The sequence below is a fragment of the Mustelus asterias genome, chromosome 5 (genome assembly GCF_964213995.1).
Source record: "Mustelus asterias chromosome 5, sMusAst1.hap1.1, whole genome shotgun sequence".
NCBI lineage: Eukaryota > Metazoa > Chordata > Chondrichthyes > Carcharhiniformes > Triakidae > Mustelus > Mustelus asterias.
This window is the reverse complement of record NC_135805.1, coordinates 8,962,261-8,984,016: the sequence shown is the minus strand read 5'-3', so window position 1 is coordinate 8,984,016 and position 21,756 is coordinate 8,962,261. Positions and strand designations below refer to the sequence as shown.

Sequence of the window (21,756 nt, the reverse complement as noted above, 5' to 3'; positions counted from 1 at the left end):
AAATGGCAGCACAAGAAAGCACACTCTGAAATGGCTGCCTGGCACACACAGGGTTAACTGGGAAAGAAGCCAGAAAAACAGCCACAGGCTCCCGCTTTTCAGAAATAACATCAAGCCAGAATCCTGACAGACAAACCACTTACAAAGTACAGACAGTGACTCATAGCAAACAAACACCTCAGGAAGCCAAAGCCAAGGGTCGAAACATCTTTAAGATAAGGAAACCCCTAAACAAAGAGCTTAGATTAATGCTAGAGGAAGGCGGGAAATATGAATGCGAGGGAACCGATTAGCACCCGCACAAGACGAAACTAGCCATTGATAGAGCCATTCACAAAATGCTAAATGTCTATACCTGTTTGTATTCTTGTAAATATGGGGAAATGTACCCATTCATGAAATGTTAAATACTTGTAAATGTGATAATCTTCGAATCACCGGTCTAACCCATTGTGTAAAGGGTATAAAATTGAACCGCTCCCGGTATACAAGTGAGAAAAAGTGTTCTATGAACATGGCGCTTTTCTCCACGGAGCTCCGTTTAATAAATCGTATTTTCTGAATCTCGAAGTCTGACTACTGGTGGATTTTTCCCACAACAATTGGCGTAGTCGGCTAGGATCCTATTACCGGTGAGATCGATTGGCCACGGTCGCAACCGGGGTAGAGATCGCGGAATCTGTGACAGTCAGACTGGATCAGGAAATACGGTTTACAAGGGGGAAACATTTGTACTGTTTATTTGTGATAATATTTGTTATAGTGATAAGTACTAACTGCTGATAGGAATAAGAATTACTGTGATTTGTGCTGATCGACAAAAAGGACAAGGTAGTGCCTGTCTCAAAACCTCTGCCTTAGACTGGCTATTAAGAGCAGAAATCTGCCACGTGAAGGTCAGGAATTGAAGTGAGTGAGAGACACCAAGGGCACTAAAGGATTGTGAAGCACAAAAGGGCAGAAGTCGGTTTAACATCACCCTCTGTAGTGGCGAACAGACGCAGAGGTGCCAGCTGATTGCATGAAAGTTATTGAAAAGTTGGAAACTGTACTGTCAATGTGGTGAAAAGCGGGGCGGAACAGGAGTTTGATCAACTCTGACCTAAACCGAAATCCGGTGGAGAAGCACATTGCCGAAGTGGTAATCGTGGAAGCCGTGAGTATAACTTAAAACCCTGTAACGGCAATAAAACACGGTGTGAGAATAGCAATAGTGGCCGGGGGTAGTGAAGTCCCTACGGTAGTTAGCACACTTTGCTAAGAGTAGTAATAGTGGCCGGGGGTAGTGAAGTCCCTACGGTAGTTAGCACACTTTACTAAAGAATAATCGTGGCCGGGGTTAGTGAAATCTGCGAAATGGCAGATAGTGAAGTTAAAAGGGGATCTGCAGGTTCCCTGATTGAAATCTACATGACAGACAGGAAGGAGTTAATAAAGAGAATGCAAAAGGATGGCTGGGATACTTCTCAAACCTTAGAGCAGCAGAGAAAGTGGATAGATAAAGTAAAAAGAAACAGAATGAAGAAAATAGGAATAATGTTAACACATCAGTTAGCAGGTCTAATTGAACAAACAATTGCCTCTACAAGGAAATGGAGAGAGGACAAAGAAAGAATTAGAGAACTAGAATCCCAAGTGAGGGAATTGGAAAAACGAAATCAGGTTTTAGAAAGGCAAGGGGGAGGAGAAACTGGTCTTCTACCTTCTTATGAGTCCACCCAGCAAGGGCCAACGGCACCCTCAGGAGAGTGGGAACAGCTGGAACATAACTTAGCGCCCATAACTAGAGGGGGGACCGCAGCGCGACCCAAGGCAAATTATAAACCCTTTACCCCAGGGGAAAGACAGCAGATAATGGCTTCCCTGGGCAAATTACAAACCAGAAGCGCGAACACCACATTCTGGGAGGAATTAGACACAATCTGGGTAGGACATCAATTACACCTAAGAGACATACACCAACTGGTCAGGGCAGCCTGTCCAGCGGATAAATGGAGACAGGTAGTAGGTGGACCCGCTGCCCCTATAGCGCAGGATTATAGTGGGGGACGGTGGACACATGTAATCCCCCTAACAGCAGAAATAGATACCCAACAACCACCCTTCTTACGGTTTAAGGAAGAAATTCAGAGGGTCTTAGGGAATGCCCCCACTAATTGGAGCAGAATCACCACCACAAAGCAGCTTAAAGGGGAAGGAGCCTCTGAGTACGGGGAACGATTGTTCCGAATATACCAAGAGTGCTCAGGACAAGTGGACCCAGGGCGAGGAGATCGAGCATTCATCCAAGCTTTTAAGGATGGACTCTCTAGTGCCCACCAGATCATCCTAAAAATGGGAGTGATCATGTCCCAAAATTACGATGAGCTGGTGGAGTGGGCTGGCGGCGTCCCAGCGGAAGAGAAACCACAGGCAAGAGCAAGGTTAGAAAGGGTAGCAGCCTACAGTAATGAGAGTGAAACAAAACCCAGATTGATCTGCAACAATTGTGGACGACAGGGGCACTTTGCGAGGGATTGCGGGACTCCACGGAGAAAGAGCAAAACTAGGAACAGTGGTAAGCATTGCAGCCACTGTAAAAGACACGGACATACGGAAGCCGTATGTTGGCATAAGCATGGGAGACCCCCAGCCCAATCCACGTCCCCAGCTGAACCCCAGGAACAAAAGGACACCCAGGGTCAGCAAGATTGACGGTCTGCAGCCCCCGTCCACAAGGGTAAAAAGGAGGGAAGGATTTATGTGTCAGCACTGGTAGGGGACAGACAATGCGAGATGCTAGTGGACACAGGGGCATCCATATCCGTTACCGACCTACCCTTACCCACTACAAATAAAATGATTTATCTGACCGGGATAGGAGGGAACAAAACCCCCGCCTACCTTAGCGAGACCACGTTAGTAGAAATAAACAATCTATATATCCCAATGAAGTTCTATGTGTGCAGAAATAACGAGGGAACCATAATGGGGAATGATTTAATGAAAGAATATGAGATCTTGATAGATTGTGGGAAGGGAGAATTGATTTGGCCAAGACAGGACGGTCGAAAAATTAAAATAGGGAAACTCACAAGCCACCTCGAGACCATTAAGGTGGCCACAGTCACCACCAGAAAATGGGAGTTAGAGACAGGAGGGTTCGGAGCCATTTGTGCTTCCGTTCCCGGAGTATGGGCTGAGACAAAGTTAGATACCGGGTTAACCAAAACAGACCCAATAAAGGTACCGGGACCAGAGCATAAGCCACACAGGCAGTACCCAATTAAACCAGAAGCAGAGAAAGCTGTAGTAGAGATTGTGAAAGGGTCAGTGAAAAAGGGGATCCTGAGAGAAGCCACGAGCACCACTAACTCCCCAACATGGCCAGTGAGTAAACCTGATGGGAGCTATAGGCTCACGATAGATTACACTGGACTTAATAAAGTCACGTCCAAACTGCACCCCATTGTAGCAAGCCCTTCGACAATCCTGAATGGACTGTCACAGGAGCATAAAATATTTACAGTACTGGACATAGCTAATGGATTCTGGTCCTTACCCTTGGATCCTGAATCCCAAGACAAATTTGCATTTACAGTAGGGGACAAGCAGTACACCTGGACCCGTTTACCACAGGGATTCCACAACAGCCCCGCTATATTCCATCGAGTGATGAGTGACATCCTAAATAGGGTAGAACTGCCAGAGGGTAACACGACCTTACAATATGTAGACGACATCCTAATAGCTTCAGAGTCCAAGTCAGGACATCAAGAAGCCCTATACCTAGTACTGAGCGAATTAAAAGCCGCAGGGTTAAAAGTCAGCCCCAAAAAGGCGCAGATCGGGAAGTCACAGGTCCTATACCTAGGGCACCTTATATCCCAAGGACTTAAAGAAATGCCGGCGGACAGGAAAGAGGCAATACAACAGATGCCGCGGCCGGTTAATATAAGAGGGGTTAGAAAGGTGCTAGGACTATTCAACTACAGTCGGAGTTTCATCCCAGGGTTCACAAAACTCGCAGAACCCATACAAAGACTCGTTAAAGGGGGGAAGCCAGCTTTAGACCCCGTAGAGTGGGGACCCGAGCAAGAAGAAGCTTACACTAAATTAAAAACAGAACTAATATCAGCCCCCGGACTAGGCTTACCCGATCTGAACAAAGACTTCCACATTTATTGTAATAATGAGGAAGGGTTCTATTCCGCAATAGTGACACAGGACCATGGCGACAGAAGGAGACCCATAGGGTATTATTCCACCGCAGAGGGGCCGGTAGTCACTGGACTGCCAAGGTGCATAGCCGCCTTGGATTGCGCCGCATGGGCTGTAAAGGTTAGCGAGCCAGTAATCATGACAGGGAACATAATCCTCCACACCAAACACACCTTGGTGGAAATGTTAAACACAGGAAAACTAAAGTCAGTCTCCAACATGAGAAGGGCTAAATGGGAAGCTGTCCTCCTACCTCCCAGCAAGTCCGTAACAATAATAAGGGATACGGGAAATAACCCAGCAGAAGGAATCTTAGATGGAGGAGAACCCCACAATTGTGGGGATGTGGATGCAGGAGAAGGAGAAGGAAGGATAAAGGACATGCCCCTGGTAACAGCGGAAGAGACCCTCTTTGTGGATGGGTCACGTAAATATGTGGAGGGATCACCCCGAACAGGATGGGCAGTCGTAAATAGTAAACTAGAAACAGTGAGGTCAGGAAGAATTGACGGAAGCTTGTCCGCACAAGTGGCAGAACTGGTGGCACTCACCCAGGCACTTGAGTTGTCCGAGGGTAAAGCGGTAAACATTTATTCAGACAGCCGCTATGCCTTCGGAGTCATACATGATTATATGACAGCTTGGGGAAGGAGAGGGTTCATAACCACAGGGGGAACCCCTATCAAGCACCAGCAGAGAATTGAGGCATTATTAAGAGCTAGCGAGAGACCTAGAGAAGCCGCAGTAATAAAAATTAAAGCGCACCAGAAGGAACCCGGAAGAGATAGCCCAGACTGGCTAAATTTCAAAGGGAACCAAGCCGCAGATAGGGCAGCACAGATAGCCCTAGAGCAGGAAATGATTGATGAATTACCCATAGCAACAATAGAACCAACAGAAGCCGAAGTAGACATTCAGGGTTTACATGAGGATACCCCAAAGGAAGAAAAAGAGAAGTGGGAAGCGCAGGGAGCAGTCAAGGGGACAGATAACATTTGGAGACGAGAAGATAAGGTAATAGCACCAGAGTGCATACAAAACACCCTATTGGGATTACATCATGGACTCTCACATGTGGGTAGAGAGGCCATGATCACTAATATCGGAAAGGAGTGGTGGTGGAAGGGAATGGGAAAGGATATTGCCCGACACTGTCACCGATGCGTGACGTGCGCGCAACACAACCCTGGCAGACCCATAAAAATTAAAATGGGACACCAGCCGAGACCCAAGGGACCCTGGGAACATCTACAAATGGATTTTACAGGACCACTGCCACAGTCCCATGGCAAAACTTACTGTCTGGTCATCATAGACCAATTCACCCGGTGGGTGGAAGCATTCCCAACTTCAAACTGCACGGCCACCACAGTGGCCAGAATATTGGCAGAAGAGGTAATCCCAAGATGGGGGGTACCCCTACAAATTGATTCGGACCAGGGAACGCACTTCACTGGAAAGGTAATAAAAACAGTGTGCCAATTAATGGGGATAAAACAAAAATTTCACATCCCCTACCACCCGCAGGGCTCTGGAATGGTAGAACGTATGAACAGAACACTAAAAAATGCACTTGCTAAGGCCATGCAGACATCAGGAAGAAGGTGGACAGAGGTATTGCCCACCATACTAATGAAATTAAGGGCGACCACGAACCGGACCACCGGATTAACCCCTTATGAACTAATGACAGGACGGGCGATGCAGTTACCAGAAAGCATCATAACAGGTGGGACCGATGTCGGTCCACTAAAAGATAAAATCAAGAGATACGTTCTGGACCTGAGCACCCAGCTAAAAGGGATGCGCAAATTGGTAAAAGATAATCAGGAAATAAAAGACGCAGAGAGAGAGCTGGAAACGTTCCCTGACGTCCCAACAGTGGGAAGTCGCGTCCTAGTGAAAATACTACCCGACAAACCAGGGTTTGCACCAAAGTGGAATGGGCCATATGAAATTATAATTAGTGGGGACACCTGTGCCTGTATAGACATAAGAGGGAAAGGTGTCTGGAAGCACTGGACACAGCTGAAATTATACAAAGGAGATAAGTAGCTAAATTGATGAACTAACAGAACTGCTTTCCTCGACACAGGCAAAGACTGCAAGCAAGAGCCGGCGTGCGCGGGTTAATAAACGAAATAAACTGTAAAAGATTAAAAGTGTAATATTAAGTTACAACTGTTGCGAAAATGTATGTAATCGCGTATGTAATTGTATTATTTTGTGTTGTGGTAACCGTAAATCTGACTGGGCTAGAAGACAACTTGTTTTACAAAGCCCACATACATTTACATGGGAATCGAACTGTATGTTACCCATTAACACAATCTGTAGAAGCCCTATTTGTAGCCACCCCTGGGTGGACCCCTCATGACTTATATACTGTAGATACATCAGAGACACCCTGTAAGGGACAAATTGGCAAATATAAAAGAGGTTTACAGGGGAGATGTGTGGGACTTGTAAACCCCACAAATCCTACATGCAAGGGGTCCCAACAGGAGGGAGGAAAAGCTTGCCCAGACACTGCAAGCTATTCGCTTTGTTTCACGGGGCAGGGATGGGGATGTGCCTATGCCTTAGTCCCTAAGAATGATTCTTGTGTACAGACACAGTGTGTCCGTCAACATTGTCGGATCAACAAGGGACGGATTATTTGTATTTGTGACGAACGAAAATGTTTAAAGATAACCGCGGGAAGACAGCTTATTTGCGGGCAATGCAATGGGATTCACGTAAGCTCAGCCAAATGGACATACCCCTTTGATACTTACCAGGTGGTGGGATCAAACGGGAAGCTAAGTGAACTGAACAATTGGCAGTATGAGCAAACTCACAATCGGGACACTAAATGCTACCGGGCTAAGAAGGGGTATGTATTCCTCTTCAATGGTACCTACATGACAGAAACCCCAAACCTCCCAAACCGTTTTGCGGTAGGAACAATCGGGCCACTGACTGGTCCATGCCCTCAGAAGGGGTACATTAGGAGGAGAATAGTGACCCGGGCTATTAGCAGGGAATTCTGCGCTAACTGGGAAACCCCGAATACATTGGGATCCTCACTGGGGTATGGGTTCCTCGGAACTTTATCTCTAGGAGGGTCAGCCGGGGTAATTGGAGCTAAGAATAGAAACCATATTATTTGTGGGCTAACAATCCTGGGAAACAGCACTTCAAAAGCATTGGAGGCTGTCAACCAAGAAATGGCTGAGTTAAGATTGTATGCGCAGCAGACACGATACGCAGTGGACTACCAGTTAGCACAACAAGGGGGAGTATGTGCCATCATAGGCGACAAATGCATAACCCATGTCACAGATGAGTCTTACAATATTACACAAGTCATCAATGACATCAGGACGCAACTCGATAACTTTAGACAGGGACCCACAAGAGGAGGTAGTTGGCTGGCTTGGCTGGTAGGAGAATCCTGGGAATCGTACCTGTTACATGGGTTGATTATACTCATTGTCATTATACTTGTCTGTTGTCTGACTGTGGGATGCCTTAAAGCCTGTTTTAAAATAATGTTGACAAGAATTGTGCCAGGAGCCAGTGTGTACATCGAAGAAGAACCCCTAATGAAGATCCCCGAAGACATCAGAAGAAATGAAGATACTGGAAGAAATAAAGACATCAAAAGAAGCAAAGAAGAAGAGAAGAAAGAGAACCTGTATATGTGAATCTATGATTGGTGGTCTGAGGATTGTCCAAGCTATAATCCGACCAACAGGAGGGACTGTAAGGGGAAAATACAAGGGGGGGCACACTTTAAAATGGCAGCACAAGAAAGCACACTCTGAAATGGCTGCCTGGCACACACAAGGTTAACTGGGAAAGAAGCCAGAAAAACAGCCACAGGCTCCCGCTTTTCAGAAAGAACGTCAAGCCAGAATCCTGACAGACAAACCACTTACAAAGTACAGACAGTGACTCATAGCAAACAAACACCTCAGGAAGCCAAAGCCAAGGGTCGAAACATCTTTAAGATAAGGAAACCCCTAAACAAAGAGCTTAGATTAATGCTAGAGGAAGGCGGGAAATATGAATGCGAGGGAACCGATTAGCACCCGCACAAGACGAAACTAGCCATTGATAGACCCATTCACAAAATGCTAAATGTCTATACCTGTTTGTATTCTTGTAAATATGGGGAAATGGACCCATTCATGAAATGTTAAATACTTGTAAATGTGATAATCTTCGAATCACCGGTCTAACCCATTGTGTAAAGGGTATAAAATTGAACCGCTCCCGGTATACAAGTGAGAAAAAGTGTTCTATGAACATAGCGCTTTTCTCCACGGAGCTCCGTTTAATAAATCGTATTTTCTGAATCTCGAAGTCTGACTACTGGTGGATTTTTCCCACAACAGTCACTAAGAGGGCATGGGAGAAGGTCAGCAGTAGTCAGAGTGAAGGTTTTTGTTAATGTTAAGTTCACAATTAAATGTTTGTTGCACCGCACAGCTGTGACTAATTTGTCTTTGATTCTCCCCCAACAGGACAGAGCGTACCCCAATCCCACACATCGAGGTGCAGACCACTGTGCTTCGTGATACCGACCCTTCGACCAAAAGTTACAGACCGCGTGCCCTGCTTTCTCCAGCATCCATCGGACCCTTTGTCAAACACCACCACCCTGGCATCTGCGCCCACCCCCTACCCCTAACGCCCGGCCCATTGGTCCACACTCTTGAGGTCAAAACATTTACTCCTACGTGGACCCAGATACCAGCTTGCAGTCGGAGAACAGGTAGAAGTCAAGACTTGTGTGGCACCAGGGCAGGATCCCGGTGTGCCTTACAGCGAGTCGTCATCACCTTCCAGCCTTGACCGAAGACTCACTAGCATGGCCAGCTCAGGCTGTTGTGATGTGACTTGGAACCAGGTGGGGAGGGGACGGTTAAAGAGGGTGGGGGAGGAGAAGGGTAGTGCGGTTGATGCAGTGTATGTGGATTTCAGCAAAGCCTTTGACAAAGTCCCACATGGGAGACTTATTAGGAAGGCGAATGCACATGGGATACAGGGTTATCTGACAAGGTGGATACATAATTGGCTTAGCGGTAGGAAACAGAGGGTATTGACAGATGGTTGCTTTAGTGGTTGGAGGCCAGTGACCAGGGCGCACACAGGGATCTGTGCTGGGCCCCCTATTGTTCGCCATTTCTATGAATGACATAGATGACTATGTCGGGGGTAGGATCATTAAGTTTGCCGATGACCCAAAGATTGACCGGGTGGTTAACAGTGAGGTTGAGTGTCTTGGGTTACAGGAAGATATAGATGAGATGGTCAAATGGGCGGATAAGTGGCAGATAGAACTTAACCCTGAAAAGTGTGAGGTGATGGCTGGACTTGCGGATAGCGATGAGCATTGTTGGGCAATACAGCAAGATATAAATAGGCTGGAAAATTGGCGGAGAGGTGGCAGATGGAATTTAATCCAGATAAATGCGAAGTGATGCATTTTGGAAGAAATAATGTAGGGAGGAGTTATACAATAAATGGCAGAGCCATCAAGAGTATAGAAACACAGAGGGACCTAGGTGTGCAAGTCCACAAATCCTTGAAGGTGGCAACACAGATAGAGAAGGTGGTGAAGAAGGCATATGGTATGCTTGCCTTTATAGGAGGGGGTATAGAGTATAAAAGCTAGAGTCTGATGATGCAGCTGTATAGAACGCTGGTTAGGCCACATTTGGAGTACTGTGTCCAGTTCTGGTCGCCACACTACCAGAAGGACGTGGAGGCTTTAGAGAGAGTGCAGAGAAGGTTTACCAGGATGTTGCCTGGTATGGAGGGTCTTAGCTATGAGGAGAGATTGGGTAAACTGGGGTTGTTCTCCCTGGAAAGACGGAGAATGAGGGGAGATCTAATAGAGGTGTACAAGATTATGAAGGGGATAGATAGGGTGAATGGTGGGAAGCTTTTTCCCAGATCAGAAGTGACGATCATGAGGGGTCACGGGCTCAAGGTGAGAGGGGCGAAGTATAACTCAGATATTAGAGGCATGTTTTTTACACAGAGGGTGGTGGGGGCCTGGAATGCGCTGCCAAGTAGGGTGGTGGAGGCAGACACGCTGACATCGTTTAAGACTTACCTGGATTGTCACATGAGCAGCCTGGGAATGGAGGGATACAAATGGTTGGTCTAGTTGGACCAAGGAGCAGCACAGGCTTGGAGGGCCGAAGGGCCTGTTTCCTGTGCTGTACTGTTCTTTGTTTCTTTGATGCACTTTGGAAGGAGTAATTTGACAAGGAAGTATATTATGAAAGATCTGACACTGGAAGTTCTGAAGAACAAAGGGGCCTTGGCATGTTTATCCATAGATCTCTGAAGGTGGAAAGGCAGGTAAATAGGGTGGTGAAAAAGACATATGGCACACTCACCTTTATCAATCGGGGTATAGATTACAAAAGCAGAGAGGTCATGATGGAGTTGTATAGAACTTTGGTGAGGCCACATCTGGAGTACTGTGTGCAGTTCTAGTCACTACATTATAGGAAGGACGTGAACGCAATGGAGAGGGTGCAGAGGAGATTTACCAGGATGGATCCTGAGATGGAACATTTAAGTTATGAAGAAAGTTTGGATAGGCTTGGGTTGTTTTCGTTGGATCAGGGAAGACTGAGGGGTGACCTGATTGAGGTGTTCAAGATCATGAGGAGCATGGACAGGGTGGATAGGGAACAGCTGTTCCCCTTAGGTGAAGGGTCAGTTATGAGGGGATACATGTTAAACGTTCGTGAGGCGTGGAGCTTAGGGGGGATTTGAGGAAAAACTGTTTTTCTCAGAGGGTGGTGACGGTCTGGAATGCACTACCTGGGAGGGTGGTGGAGGTGGGATACCTCACATCCTTTAAAAAGTACCTGGATGAGTACTTGACATGCCATAAAATTCAAGGCAATGGGCCAAGTGCTGGCAAGTGGGATTAGGTGGGCAGGTCGGGGCATTTCATGCATCGGTGCAGACTCGATGGGCCGAAGGGCCTCTTCTGCACTGTAGTATTCTGTGATTCTGTGAAAGCGTGTGGGCAGAAGGGTCAAGGATAGGGTGAAAGAGGGTGGGGTAGGGGAAAGTTCAGGTGGATTGAAGGAACAGTTTGGGTTTGGTAGGGGGTGGAGGTGGCTGCAGCATCTCCTAGGGTGTGATGGGAGGTGGTGGTAGCAGTCGCCACACTGCACGGCAGCAACTAGGTGAATCGTACCGCAATTAAAGCATCCTAGCTGCCCTGCCCTGCCGGACCCTCACCATCACCGCCTGTCCTACATCCTCCGGCTCCTTTCTGGGGCACCTCTTCCATATCCTGCAGTTGGCGATCCTCCTCCTCCAGGTGGTCTCCCCACTGTTGTGATATATTGTACAGCATGCAGCACAGAATGATGATGCGGGAGGCCCGCACAGAGCCGTATTGGAGGGCACTCCCGGAGTGGTCCAAGTTAAAATTAAAGTTTATTAATGAGTCACAAGTAGGCTTACATTAACACTGCAATGAAGTTACTGTGAAAATCCTCTAGACGCCACACTCTGGCGCATGTTCAGATACACTGAATTTAGCTTGGCCAATACGCCAAACCAGCACATCTTTCGGACTGTTGGAGGAAACCAGAGCACCTGGAGGAAACCCACACAGACACAGAATGTGCAGACTCCGCGCAGACAGTGACCCAAGCTGGGAATTGAACCTGGGTCCCTGGCACTGTGAGGCAGCAGTGCTAACCACTGTGCCACCGTGCTGCCCCATTCCAGGCACTGGAACTGCATTTTAAGCAGGCCTATGTACTGCTCAACAATGGACCGGGTGGCAGTGTGGACCTCATTATAACGGGTCTTTGCCTCAATCTTGGGCCTCTGCACAGGCATCATCAGCCACGACCTCAGTGGGTCGCACTTATCCCCCATGAGCCATCCCGGCAGCCTAGGCTGGTCTTCAAGTAGCCCAGGGGTGTTCGAATGCCTCAGGGCATAGCTGTCATGGACACTCCCTGGGTATCGTGCACACATCTGCATAATGATCAGTCTGTGGTCACAAACTATCTGCACGTTTAGTGAGTGGAAACCCTTCCCGTTGATAAAAGGTTGCCCCTCACTTCACAGGCACCGCAGCGTGATGTGTGTCCCATCCATAGCCCCCTGCACATGGGGCATTCCAGCTATTGCAGCAAAGCCTGGGCCTCCTGCTGCACTTAGCCAACATCAAAGTTGATGTACTGGCCTACCCAGGCGTACAAGGCATCCGTAACCTGCCACACACACCTGTGCACAGATGCCTCTGATATGCCACAGATGTCCCCACTGGGTGCCTGGAATAATCTAGAGGCACAGAAATTCAGGGCCGCCGTCACCTTCACTTCCACTGGGAACAGGTGCCCTCCCCTCCCCTGAGGTGCCAGGTCTGCCAGAACCTGACACAGGTGCCACACCGTCTCCTTGCAAAGGCAAAGCCGACACCAGCATATGACCTCAGACAGGCCCTCAAATGGATCTCCTGTACAGTCTCGGTCTCCGCATCCTCCTTGTCCTGGCCCCCTTGCGGGAGGCTGCACTGCCACTTCCTCAGCCTCACTGGCAGCCCCCTGCACTTCTTCTGCAGGTTCTGCCGCTAGCTGGTCTTGCAGTGGCCATGCGACTCCCTCCACCTCCTGAGCCACCTCCTCCTCCTCAGCAGCTGCCACCATGATGGCCAGCTCCAGACCTATTAGTCCAAAATCCATCTGCATGGTGGGGATTACAGAGAGAGAGAGAGAGAGATCAATAGATGCATGTGTACAGTTCTCGTCACTATTATAGAAAGGATATTATTAAACTGGAAAGAGTGCAGAAAGAGTTTACCAGAATGCTACTGGGACTTGATGGTTTGAGTTATAAGGAAAGGCTGGATAGACTGGGACTTTTTTCTCTGGAGCGTAGGAGGCTTAGGGGTGATCTTGTAGAGGTCTATAAAATAATGAGGGGCATAGATCAGCTAGATAGTCAATATTATTTCTCAAAGGTAGGGCAAAACCAGAGGGCATAGGTTTAAGGTGAGAGGGAAGAGGTACAAAAGGGTCCAGAGGGGCAATATTTTTATCAGAGGGTGGTGAGTGTCTGGAATGAGCTGCCAGAGGCAGTAGTAGAGGTGGGTACAATTTTGTCTTTTAAAAAGCATTTAAACAGTTACATAGGTAAGATGGGTAGAGCGGGATATGGGCCAAATGCAGGCAATTGGGATTAACTTAGGTGGTTAAAACCTGGGTGGCATATTCAAGTTGGTCTGTTTCCATGCTGTAAACCTCTATGTCTGTACTTTTTACTATCCCGGCACACCCCCATCCCTCAGTGGGACCAGTGTTCCCACTTTTGGATGCTGGCAACACAACGCAATCTGGGGTGTCATACGTCACCTGTTAGGTTGCCTGCCATTGACCACAGCAGGCAGGGAGAGCAGGTAGGTTGGCGTGCGGGCATCGCCATTGCAAACCCTTCAGTCATTGCTATGCGTGTTCCTACTGCATTCCCTTCCAGACATGGTCAGGTCAGGCACCCAGACTCCAGATTATCACAATATGGGTTCCCATTCATTGCAGAGTGCATGCAGTTTGAGTGGCTGTGAGTGCCCCTGCTTGGAGCACCAGCTGCCTGACTTGATGAGCCCTTAAGCAGCACATAGTGCCCTTTCTCCCCATTCCCTAAAACTCCAGCACTCGGTAAAGTCCCTCACCACATGCCGCAGCCAGAACAATGGAACATCTCTTGGCCTGGAAATAGCAGCCTCACCAGCACTCAGTAAAGTCCTGCACCCCACAGAGGCAAAAATGGAACATTCCTGCGACTGGGGACAGCACCTCCATCACTCAATGAACTTTCCCATTCAGAAAGTTTTCAGCCTCTGCCTCCACCCTCCCCTGCACTCCTGGGGCTGCATCTCCATAATACTTATCTTCTTGCTCCTCTTCAGTCCTGTCATGCCAGGTCCCAACTTTTATAGAGCAGTTGTAAATGCCGCCAGCATGATGTCACGCCGGAGGGGGGAGACACTATTTTGGGGGAGGGGGGGGAAACCCCTTTTCAAAGGCTCAAGGGACATGGTGGAACTGCTGAAAGTCATCTGCAAGCCCTTGCTACTGATCCCATTAAACCCTTCCCAACAACCACTCACCTATGCCTGGGTCCTTCCTCGATGCAAGGTCGAGATGGGTGGCACAAGATGCAGCAAACTTTCTTGAAGAATGGTGACACAAGGGTCCCACTGGCTCATTAGCCAATGGCTGAGACACCAATCACCTCCACAAGATTTGGTCCATAGATTTTAAAAATCTTTAAAAATATTGTTACCTCATTGAATTTAACCACTTCTTCCAAAGTTAAAGAATGATCCTCTGGTAGGTTGATGATAATCTTTCTGGCGATCTCTTCCAATACTAGATCTATGTGCATCTCTCGTAAGTCAGTTATCTGAAACCAACAACAGATATTACATTTTTCATTATTTCATCAAAAATATTGCATTTTCTTGTAGGAACTAATCAACAAAATTTATTGTTCTAGTAGTGATAACTTGGTAACATAAAATTACGTTAATTGAGAGAAGGAAGAAAATGAAATTTACTGATCATTATATATTCAGTATGTCTCATGAAGAGGTTCAAAATCTTGCATGGTTGAATATTAATTGTTTATTGATAACAAATACTCGCTGGAATTCTCCGGCCACTCACGCCAGCGGGATTCTCTGGTCCATGATAGATGGTGAAATTTGAATTCAATATAATTGTTCTGTAGCAGGCATGGATGAACTGAAAAATGTCATCAGGTGAAAGAGTTCTGTTGGGAGAGTGTGAGACTGAAGATCTAAAGGTCCCTGGTACAATGCCTCATTTTGGCAAGCAACTAGACACAAGCTTCCTTCGCTTTCTCCAAATTCTCACTGATTTTTGTCTTCCTGTAAACTAGTGGTATGGTAACTGAATTGGTGATCCACTGAACTAGGTCTGAGTCCTAGGCCTCAAATCCCACCATGGTAACTGGTTGAATTTGAATTCAATAAAATTGTCCTCTGGCAGGTATTGGGAGCTGAAAAATTTGACCCTCTTAATCACATTTTAATGTTTGAAGTTCCATTTGTAATTTCCTTTTTGGTTCAGGAAAGGGGCTGCCCCTTTAATTTGTCCCTCAGTTTATTTGATTTATTTTAATTGGTTATTTGATTTGCTCTAAATTAAACTGCATGTGGTAGGTAGGCAAGGGTGAGCTCACTGCTGTAAGCCTCAATCTTAGACTGCACGGGATCACTGTCAGATGAGGTGAGGTGAGAGAGACAGCCCTTGACATCAAGGCCACATTCAATTGACTGTGGCATCAAGGGCCCCTAGCAAAATTGGAATGAAGGGTATCAGAGGGCAAGCTCTCTGTTGGTTGGAGTCAGAACTGGAACAAAGGAAGATGGCTGTGGTTGTAGAGGGTCAGTCATCTCAGATCTCGGACATCTCTGCAGGAGTCCCTCAGTGCCCTCGGCCCAACTACCTTCAGCTGCTTCATCAAATACCTTCCTTCCATCATAAGGTCAGAAGTGGGGATGTTAACCAATGACTGCACAATGTTCAGCACTATTTGAGACTCCCTGATCAATTGAGCCAGTGGGCTGATGAATGGCAGATGGAGTTTAATTTAGGTAAATGTGAGGTGATGCATTTTGGTAGATCAAACCAGGGCAGGACTTACTCAGTTAATGGTAGGGTGTTGAAGAGAGTTCTTGACCAAAGTGATCTAGGGGTATAGGTTCATAGCTCCTTGAAAGTGGAGTCACAGGGTGGTGAAGATGGCATTCGGCATGCTTGGTTTCCTTGGTCAGAACATTGAATGCAGGAGTTATAGAATCACAGAGGTTTACAGCATGGAAACAGGCCCTTCGGCCCAACTTGTCCATGCCGCTCTTTCTTTTTTAAAACACCTAAGCTAATCCCAATTGCCTGCATTTGGCCCATATCCCTCTATACCCATCGTACCCATGTAACTATCTAAATGCTTTTTAAAAGATAAAATTGTACCCGCCTCTACTACTACCTCTGGCAGCTTGTTCCAGACACTCACCACCCTCTGTGTGAAAAAATTGCCCCTCTTTTGTATCTCTTCCCTCTCACCTTAAAGCTATGCCCTCTAGTTTTAGACTCCCCTACCTTTGGGAAAAGATATTGACTATCTACCTTGTCTATGCCCCTCATTATTTTATAGACGTCTATAAGGTCACCCCTCAGCCTCCTACGCTCCAGAGAAAAAAGTCTCAGTCTATTCAGCCTCTCCTTATAACTCAATCCATCAAGTCCCGGTAGAATCCTAGTAAATCTTTTCTGCACTCTTTCTAGTTTAATAATATCCTTTCTATAATAGGGTGACCAGAATTGCACACAGTATCCCAAGTGTGGCCTTACCAATGTTTTGTACAACTTTAAGAAGACGTCCCAACTCCTGTATTCAATGTTCTGACCGATGAAACCAAACATCGGTTGGGACATCTTGTTGAAGTTGTACAAGACATTAGTAAGACCACACTTGGAATCCTGTGTACAGTTCTGGTCAACCTATTATAGAAAGGATATTATTAAACTAGAAAGAGTGCAGAAAAGATTCAAAAAGACTTTCATGACTCCGCCATCCCAGCTCTCTTAAATATAAGCAAAATACTGTGGATGCTGGAAATTTGAGATTAGAACTGAAAACACTGGATAAGTTCAACAGGACTAGCGGCATCTATGGAGAGAGAAACATAGGTAGCGTTTCAAGTCCATACGGCCCTTCAAGAAAACTGAAGAGGAATAGAAATGTGATGAATTATATACTGGAGAAAGGGATGGGGAAGAATGGAAAGTCATTGATAGGTTGGAGCTAAGGAGAGATTGGAAATTATATCATAGATATAAGACAAAGGGGCATTTAATTGTGCTGCTAGGGACTGAAGAGTGTTAATTGTGGCAAAGGTAGAGTAGCAGAATATGTTAATTGGAGAACAAAGATTAGTGCTCAGTGGAAGTAAAACTGAACAACAAGGGTCAATGGCTGTGTCAGGGAGGGGTGGGTTATGTTGGGACAAGCCAGGGAACTGAAGGACAGAAATAAAAAGGGGGGGGGGGGAGTCAAGATGGCAAACGTAACTAGTGGGGTGCCACAAGGTACAAATGGATATGGACACTTTCGGTGAATGGGCGAAAATGTGGCAGATCGAGTTTAATGTGGATAAGTGGGAGGTTATTCATTTTGGTCAGAAAAATTAGCAAGGCAACTTATTATCTAAATGGAGAGAAACTTCAGAGTGCTTTGGTGCAGAGGGATCTGGGTGTCCTTGTGCATGAATCACAGAAAACTAGTATACAGGTACAGCAGGTAATAAGGAAGGCAAATGGAATTTTGGCATTATTGCGAAAGGAATAGAATATAAAAGGAGAGAAGTGTTTCTGCAACTTTACAAATCAACAGTTAGACCACACCTGGAGTATTGTGCACAGTTTTGGTCCCCTTATTTGAGAAGGGATGTAGTTGCATTGGAGGAAGTTCAGAGGAAGTTCACGAGATCCAAAGAAGTGCAGATTAGGTGGATTGGTCAAAACAAATTAGTGCCCCAAGATGTGTCGGTGAGGGAGATTAGCGGGGTAAATATGTGGGTTATGGGAATATGATAGAGGGTGGATCTGGATAAAGAAGTTGAATCTCTTGTGAAGAGGAAGAAGGAGACTTATGTAAAGATGAGACGTGAAGGCTGAGTTAGGGCACTTGAGAGTTACAAGTTAGCCAGGAAGGACCTAAAGAGAGAGCTAAGAAGAGCCAGGAGGGGATATGAGAAGTTTTTGGCAGGTAGTATCATGGAAAACCCTAAAGCTTTCTATAGCAACAAAAGAATGACTAGGGTAAGAGTAGGGCCAGTCAAGGACAGAGGTGGGAAGTTGTGCATGGAGTCTGAAGAGATAGGAGAGGTGCTAAATGAATATTTGTCGTCAGCATTCACACAGGAAAAAGACAATGTTGTCGAGGAGAATACTGAGATACAGGCTATTAGACTAGACGGGATTGAGGTTCAGAAGGAGGAGGTGTTAGCAATTCTGGAAAGTGTGAAAATAGATATGTCCCCTGGGCCGGATGGGATTTATCCTAGGATTCTCTGGGAGGCTAGGGAGGAGATTACAGAGCCTTTGGCTTTGATCTTTATGCCGTCATTGTCTACAGGAATAGTGCCAGAAGACTGGAGGATAGCAAATGTTGTCCCCTTGTTCATGAAGGGGAGTAGAGACAACCCTGGTAATGATAGACCAGTGAGCCTTACTTCTGTTGTGGGCAAAGTATTGGAAAGGATTATAAGAGATAGGATATATAAGCATCGAGAAAGGAATAATTTGATTAGGGATAGTCAACACGGTTTTGTGAAGGGTAGGTCGTGCCTCACAAACCAAAGAGGTGGATAAGGGTAAAGCAGTTGATGTGGTGTATATGGATTTCAGTAAAGCGTTTGATAAGGTTCTCCACGGTGAGCTATTGCAGAAGATACGGACGTATGGGATTGAGGGTGATTTAGCGGTTTCGATCATCAATTGGCTAGCTGTAAGAAGACAGAGGGTGGTGGTTGATAGGAAATGTTCATCCTGGAGTTCAGTTACTAGTGGTGTACCGCAAGGATCTGTTTTGGGGCCACTGCTGTTTGTCATTTTTATAAATGACCTGGATGAGGGCGTAGAAGGATGGGTTAGTAAATTTGTCGCTTCTTTGGACACGGGTGAGGTCCCTGAGGATTGGAGGATAGCAAATGTGGTCCCGTTGTTTAAGAAGGGTAGCAGGGATAACCCAGGAAATTATAGGCCGGTGAGCTTGACGTCCGTGGTAGGGAAGTTGTTGGAGAGGATTCTTAGAGACAGGATGTATGTGCATTTAGAACGGAACAATCTCATTAGTGACAGACAGCATGGTTTTGTAAGAGGGAGGTCGTGCCTTACAAATTTGGTGGAGTTTTTTGAGGAAGTGACAAAAACGGTTGATGAAGGAAGGGCCGTGGATGTCGTCTATATGGATTTCAGTAAGGCATTTGACAAAGTCCCACATGGCAGGTTGGTTAAGAAGGTTAAGGCTCATGGGATACAAGGAGAAGTGGCTAGATGGGTGGAGAACTGGCTTGGCCATAGGAGACAGAGGGTAGTGGTTGAAGGGTCTTCTACCGGCTGGAGGTCTGTGACCAGTGGTGTTCCGCAGGGCTCTGTACTGGGACCTCTGCTATTTGTGATATATATAAATGATTTGGAAGAAGGTGTAACTGGTGTAATCAGCAAGTTTGCGGATGACACGAAGATGGCTGGAATTGCGGATAGCGAAGAGCATTGTCGGGCAATACAGCAGGATATAGATAGGCTGGAAAATTGGGCGGAGAGGTGGCAGATGGAGTTTAATCCGGATAAATGCGAAGTGATGCATTTTGGAAGAAATAATGTAGGGAGGAGTTATACAATAAATGGAAGAGTCATCAGGAGTATAGAAACACAGAGGGACCTAGGTGTGCAAGTCCACAAATCCTTGAAGGTGGCAACACAGGTGGAGAAGGTGGTGAAGAAGGCATATGGTATGCTTGCCTTTATAGGACGGGGTATAAAAGCTGGAGTCTGATGATGCAGCTGTATAGAACGCTGGTTAGGCCACATTTGGAGTACTGCGTCCAGTTCTGGTCGTCGCACTACCAGAAGGACGTGGAGGCGTTAGAGAGAGTGCAGAGAAGGTTTACCAGGATGTTGCCTGGTATGGAGGGTCTTAGCTATGAGGAGAGATTGGGTAAACTGGGGTTATTCTTCCTGGAAAGACGGAGAATGAGGGGAGATCTAATAGAGGTGTACAAGATTATGAAGGGTATAGATAGGGTGAACAGTGGGAAGCTTTTTCCCAGGTCGGAGGTGACGATCACGAGGGGTCATGGGCTCAAGCTGAGAGGGGCGAAGTATAACTCAGACATCAGAGGGACGTTTTTTACACAGAGGGTGGTGGGGGCCTGGAATGCGCTGCCAAGTAGGGTGGTGGAGGCAGGCACGCTGACATCACTTAAGACTTACCTGGATAGTCACATGAGCAGCCTGGGAATGGAGGGATACAAACGATTGGTCTAGTTGGACCAAGGAGCGGCACAGGCTTGGAGGGCTGAAGGGCCTGTTTCCTGTGCTGTTCTGTTCTTTGTTCTTTGTTCTTATGACACTAAAGTTGGTGGAGTTGTGAACAGTGCGGAAGGTTGTTGCAGGTTACAGAGGGACAGAGCTGGGCTGAGAGGTGGCAAATGGAGTTTAATGCAGAAAAGTGTGAGGTGATTCACTCTGGAAGGAGTAACAGGAATACAGAGTACTGGGCTAATGGTAAGATACTTGGTAGTGTGGATGAGCAGAGAGATCTGGGTGTCCATGTGCATAGATCCCTGAAAGTTGGCACCCAGGTTGATAGGGTTGTTAAGAAGGCGTACGGTGTTAGCTTTTATTGGTAGAGGGATTGAGTTTCGGAGCCATGAGGTCATGCAGCTGTACAAAACTCTGGTGCGGCCGCACTTGGAGTATTGCGTACAGTTCTGGTCGCTGCATTATAGGAAGGATGTGGAAGCATTGGAAAGGGTGCAGAGGAGATTTACCAGGATGTTGCCTGGTATGATGGGAAGGTCTTATGAGGAAAGGCTGAGGGACTTGAGGCTGTTTTCATTAGAGAGAAGAAGATTAAGAGGTGACTTAATAGTGGCATACAAGATGATCAGAGGATTAGATAGGGTGGACAGTGAGAGCCTTTTTCCTCGGATGGTGGTGGCTAGCACGAGGGGACATAGCTTTAAATTGAGGGGTGATAGATATAGGACTGATGTCAGAGGTAGGTTCTTTACTCAGAGAGTAGTAAGGGCGTGGAATGCCCTGCCTGCAACAGTAGTGGACTCGCCAACATTAAGGGCATTTAAATGGTCATTGGTTAAACATATGGATGATATTGGAATAGTGTAGGTTAGATGGGCTTTAGATAGGTTTCACAGGTCGGTGCAACATCAAGGGCCGAAGGGCCTGTACTGCGCTGTCATGTTCTATGTTCTATGAGATGTTCTGTTGGAGAGTCAGTGCAGACTCGATGGGCCAAATGGTCCTCTTCTGCACTGCAGGGATTCTAAGATTCAATGAAGGGTTTGTCTTTTGAAGAGAGGTTGAGCAGTTTAGGCCAAAACTCTCTAGAATTTGGAAGAATGAGGGCAGATCTAATTGAGGTATAGAAGATGTTAAAGGGGCTTGATAGGGTAAATCTAGAGAACATGCTTTCTCATGAGGGGCAATCTAGAATGAGGTCATAATGTTAGGATAAGGAGTAGCAGATTTAAAACAGTGATGAGGATAGATTTCTTCTCTCAAAGTGTTGTGAATCCGTTGAATTCAATATCTCAGAGTACGGTGGATGCTGAGACATTGAGTAAATTTAAAGAGGAGATGGACAGGTTTTTAATTAGTCATGGGCTTAATGGTTAGGGAGAATGAGCAGGAAAGTGGAGTTGAGGCCAAGACAAGATCCGCAATGATCGTATTGAATGGCAGA

The 21,756-nt window shown here is 46.5% G+C and overlaps 1 protein-coding gene across 1 annotated transcript in view; it reads right to left on the bottom strand.

Moving 5' to 3' along the window:
* Positions 1-21,756, bottom strand: part of LOC144493945 (dynein axonemal heavy chain 8-like) — a 1,745,965-nt gene that overhangs the window by 1,029,319 nt on the left and 694,890 nt on the right. The window contains exons 23-24 of the mRNA XM_078213522.1: positions 14,524-14,643; positions 12,429-12,923 (exon numbers count right to left, since the gene is read on the bottom strand). Coding sequence (XP_078069648.1) covers positions 12,429-12,923; positions 14,524-14,643 — 615 coding nt within the window. The remainder of the gene's footprint in view (positions 1-12,428; positions 12,924-14,523; positions 14,644-21,756) is intronic.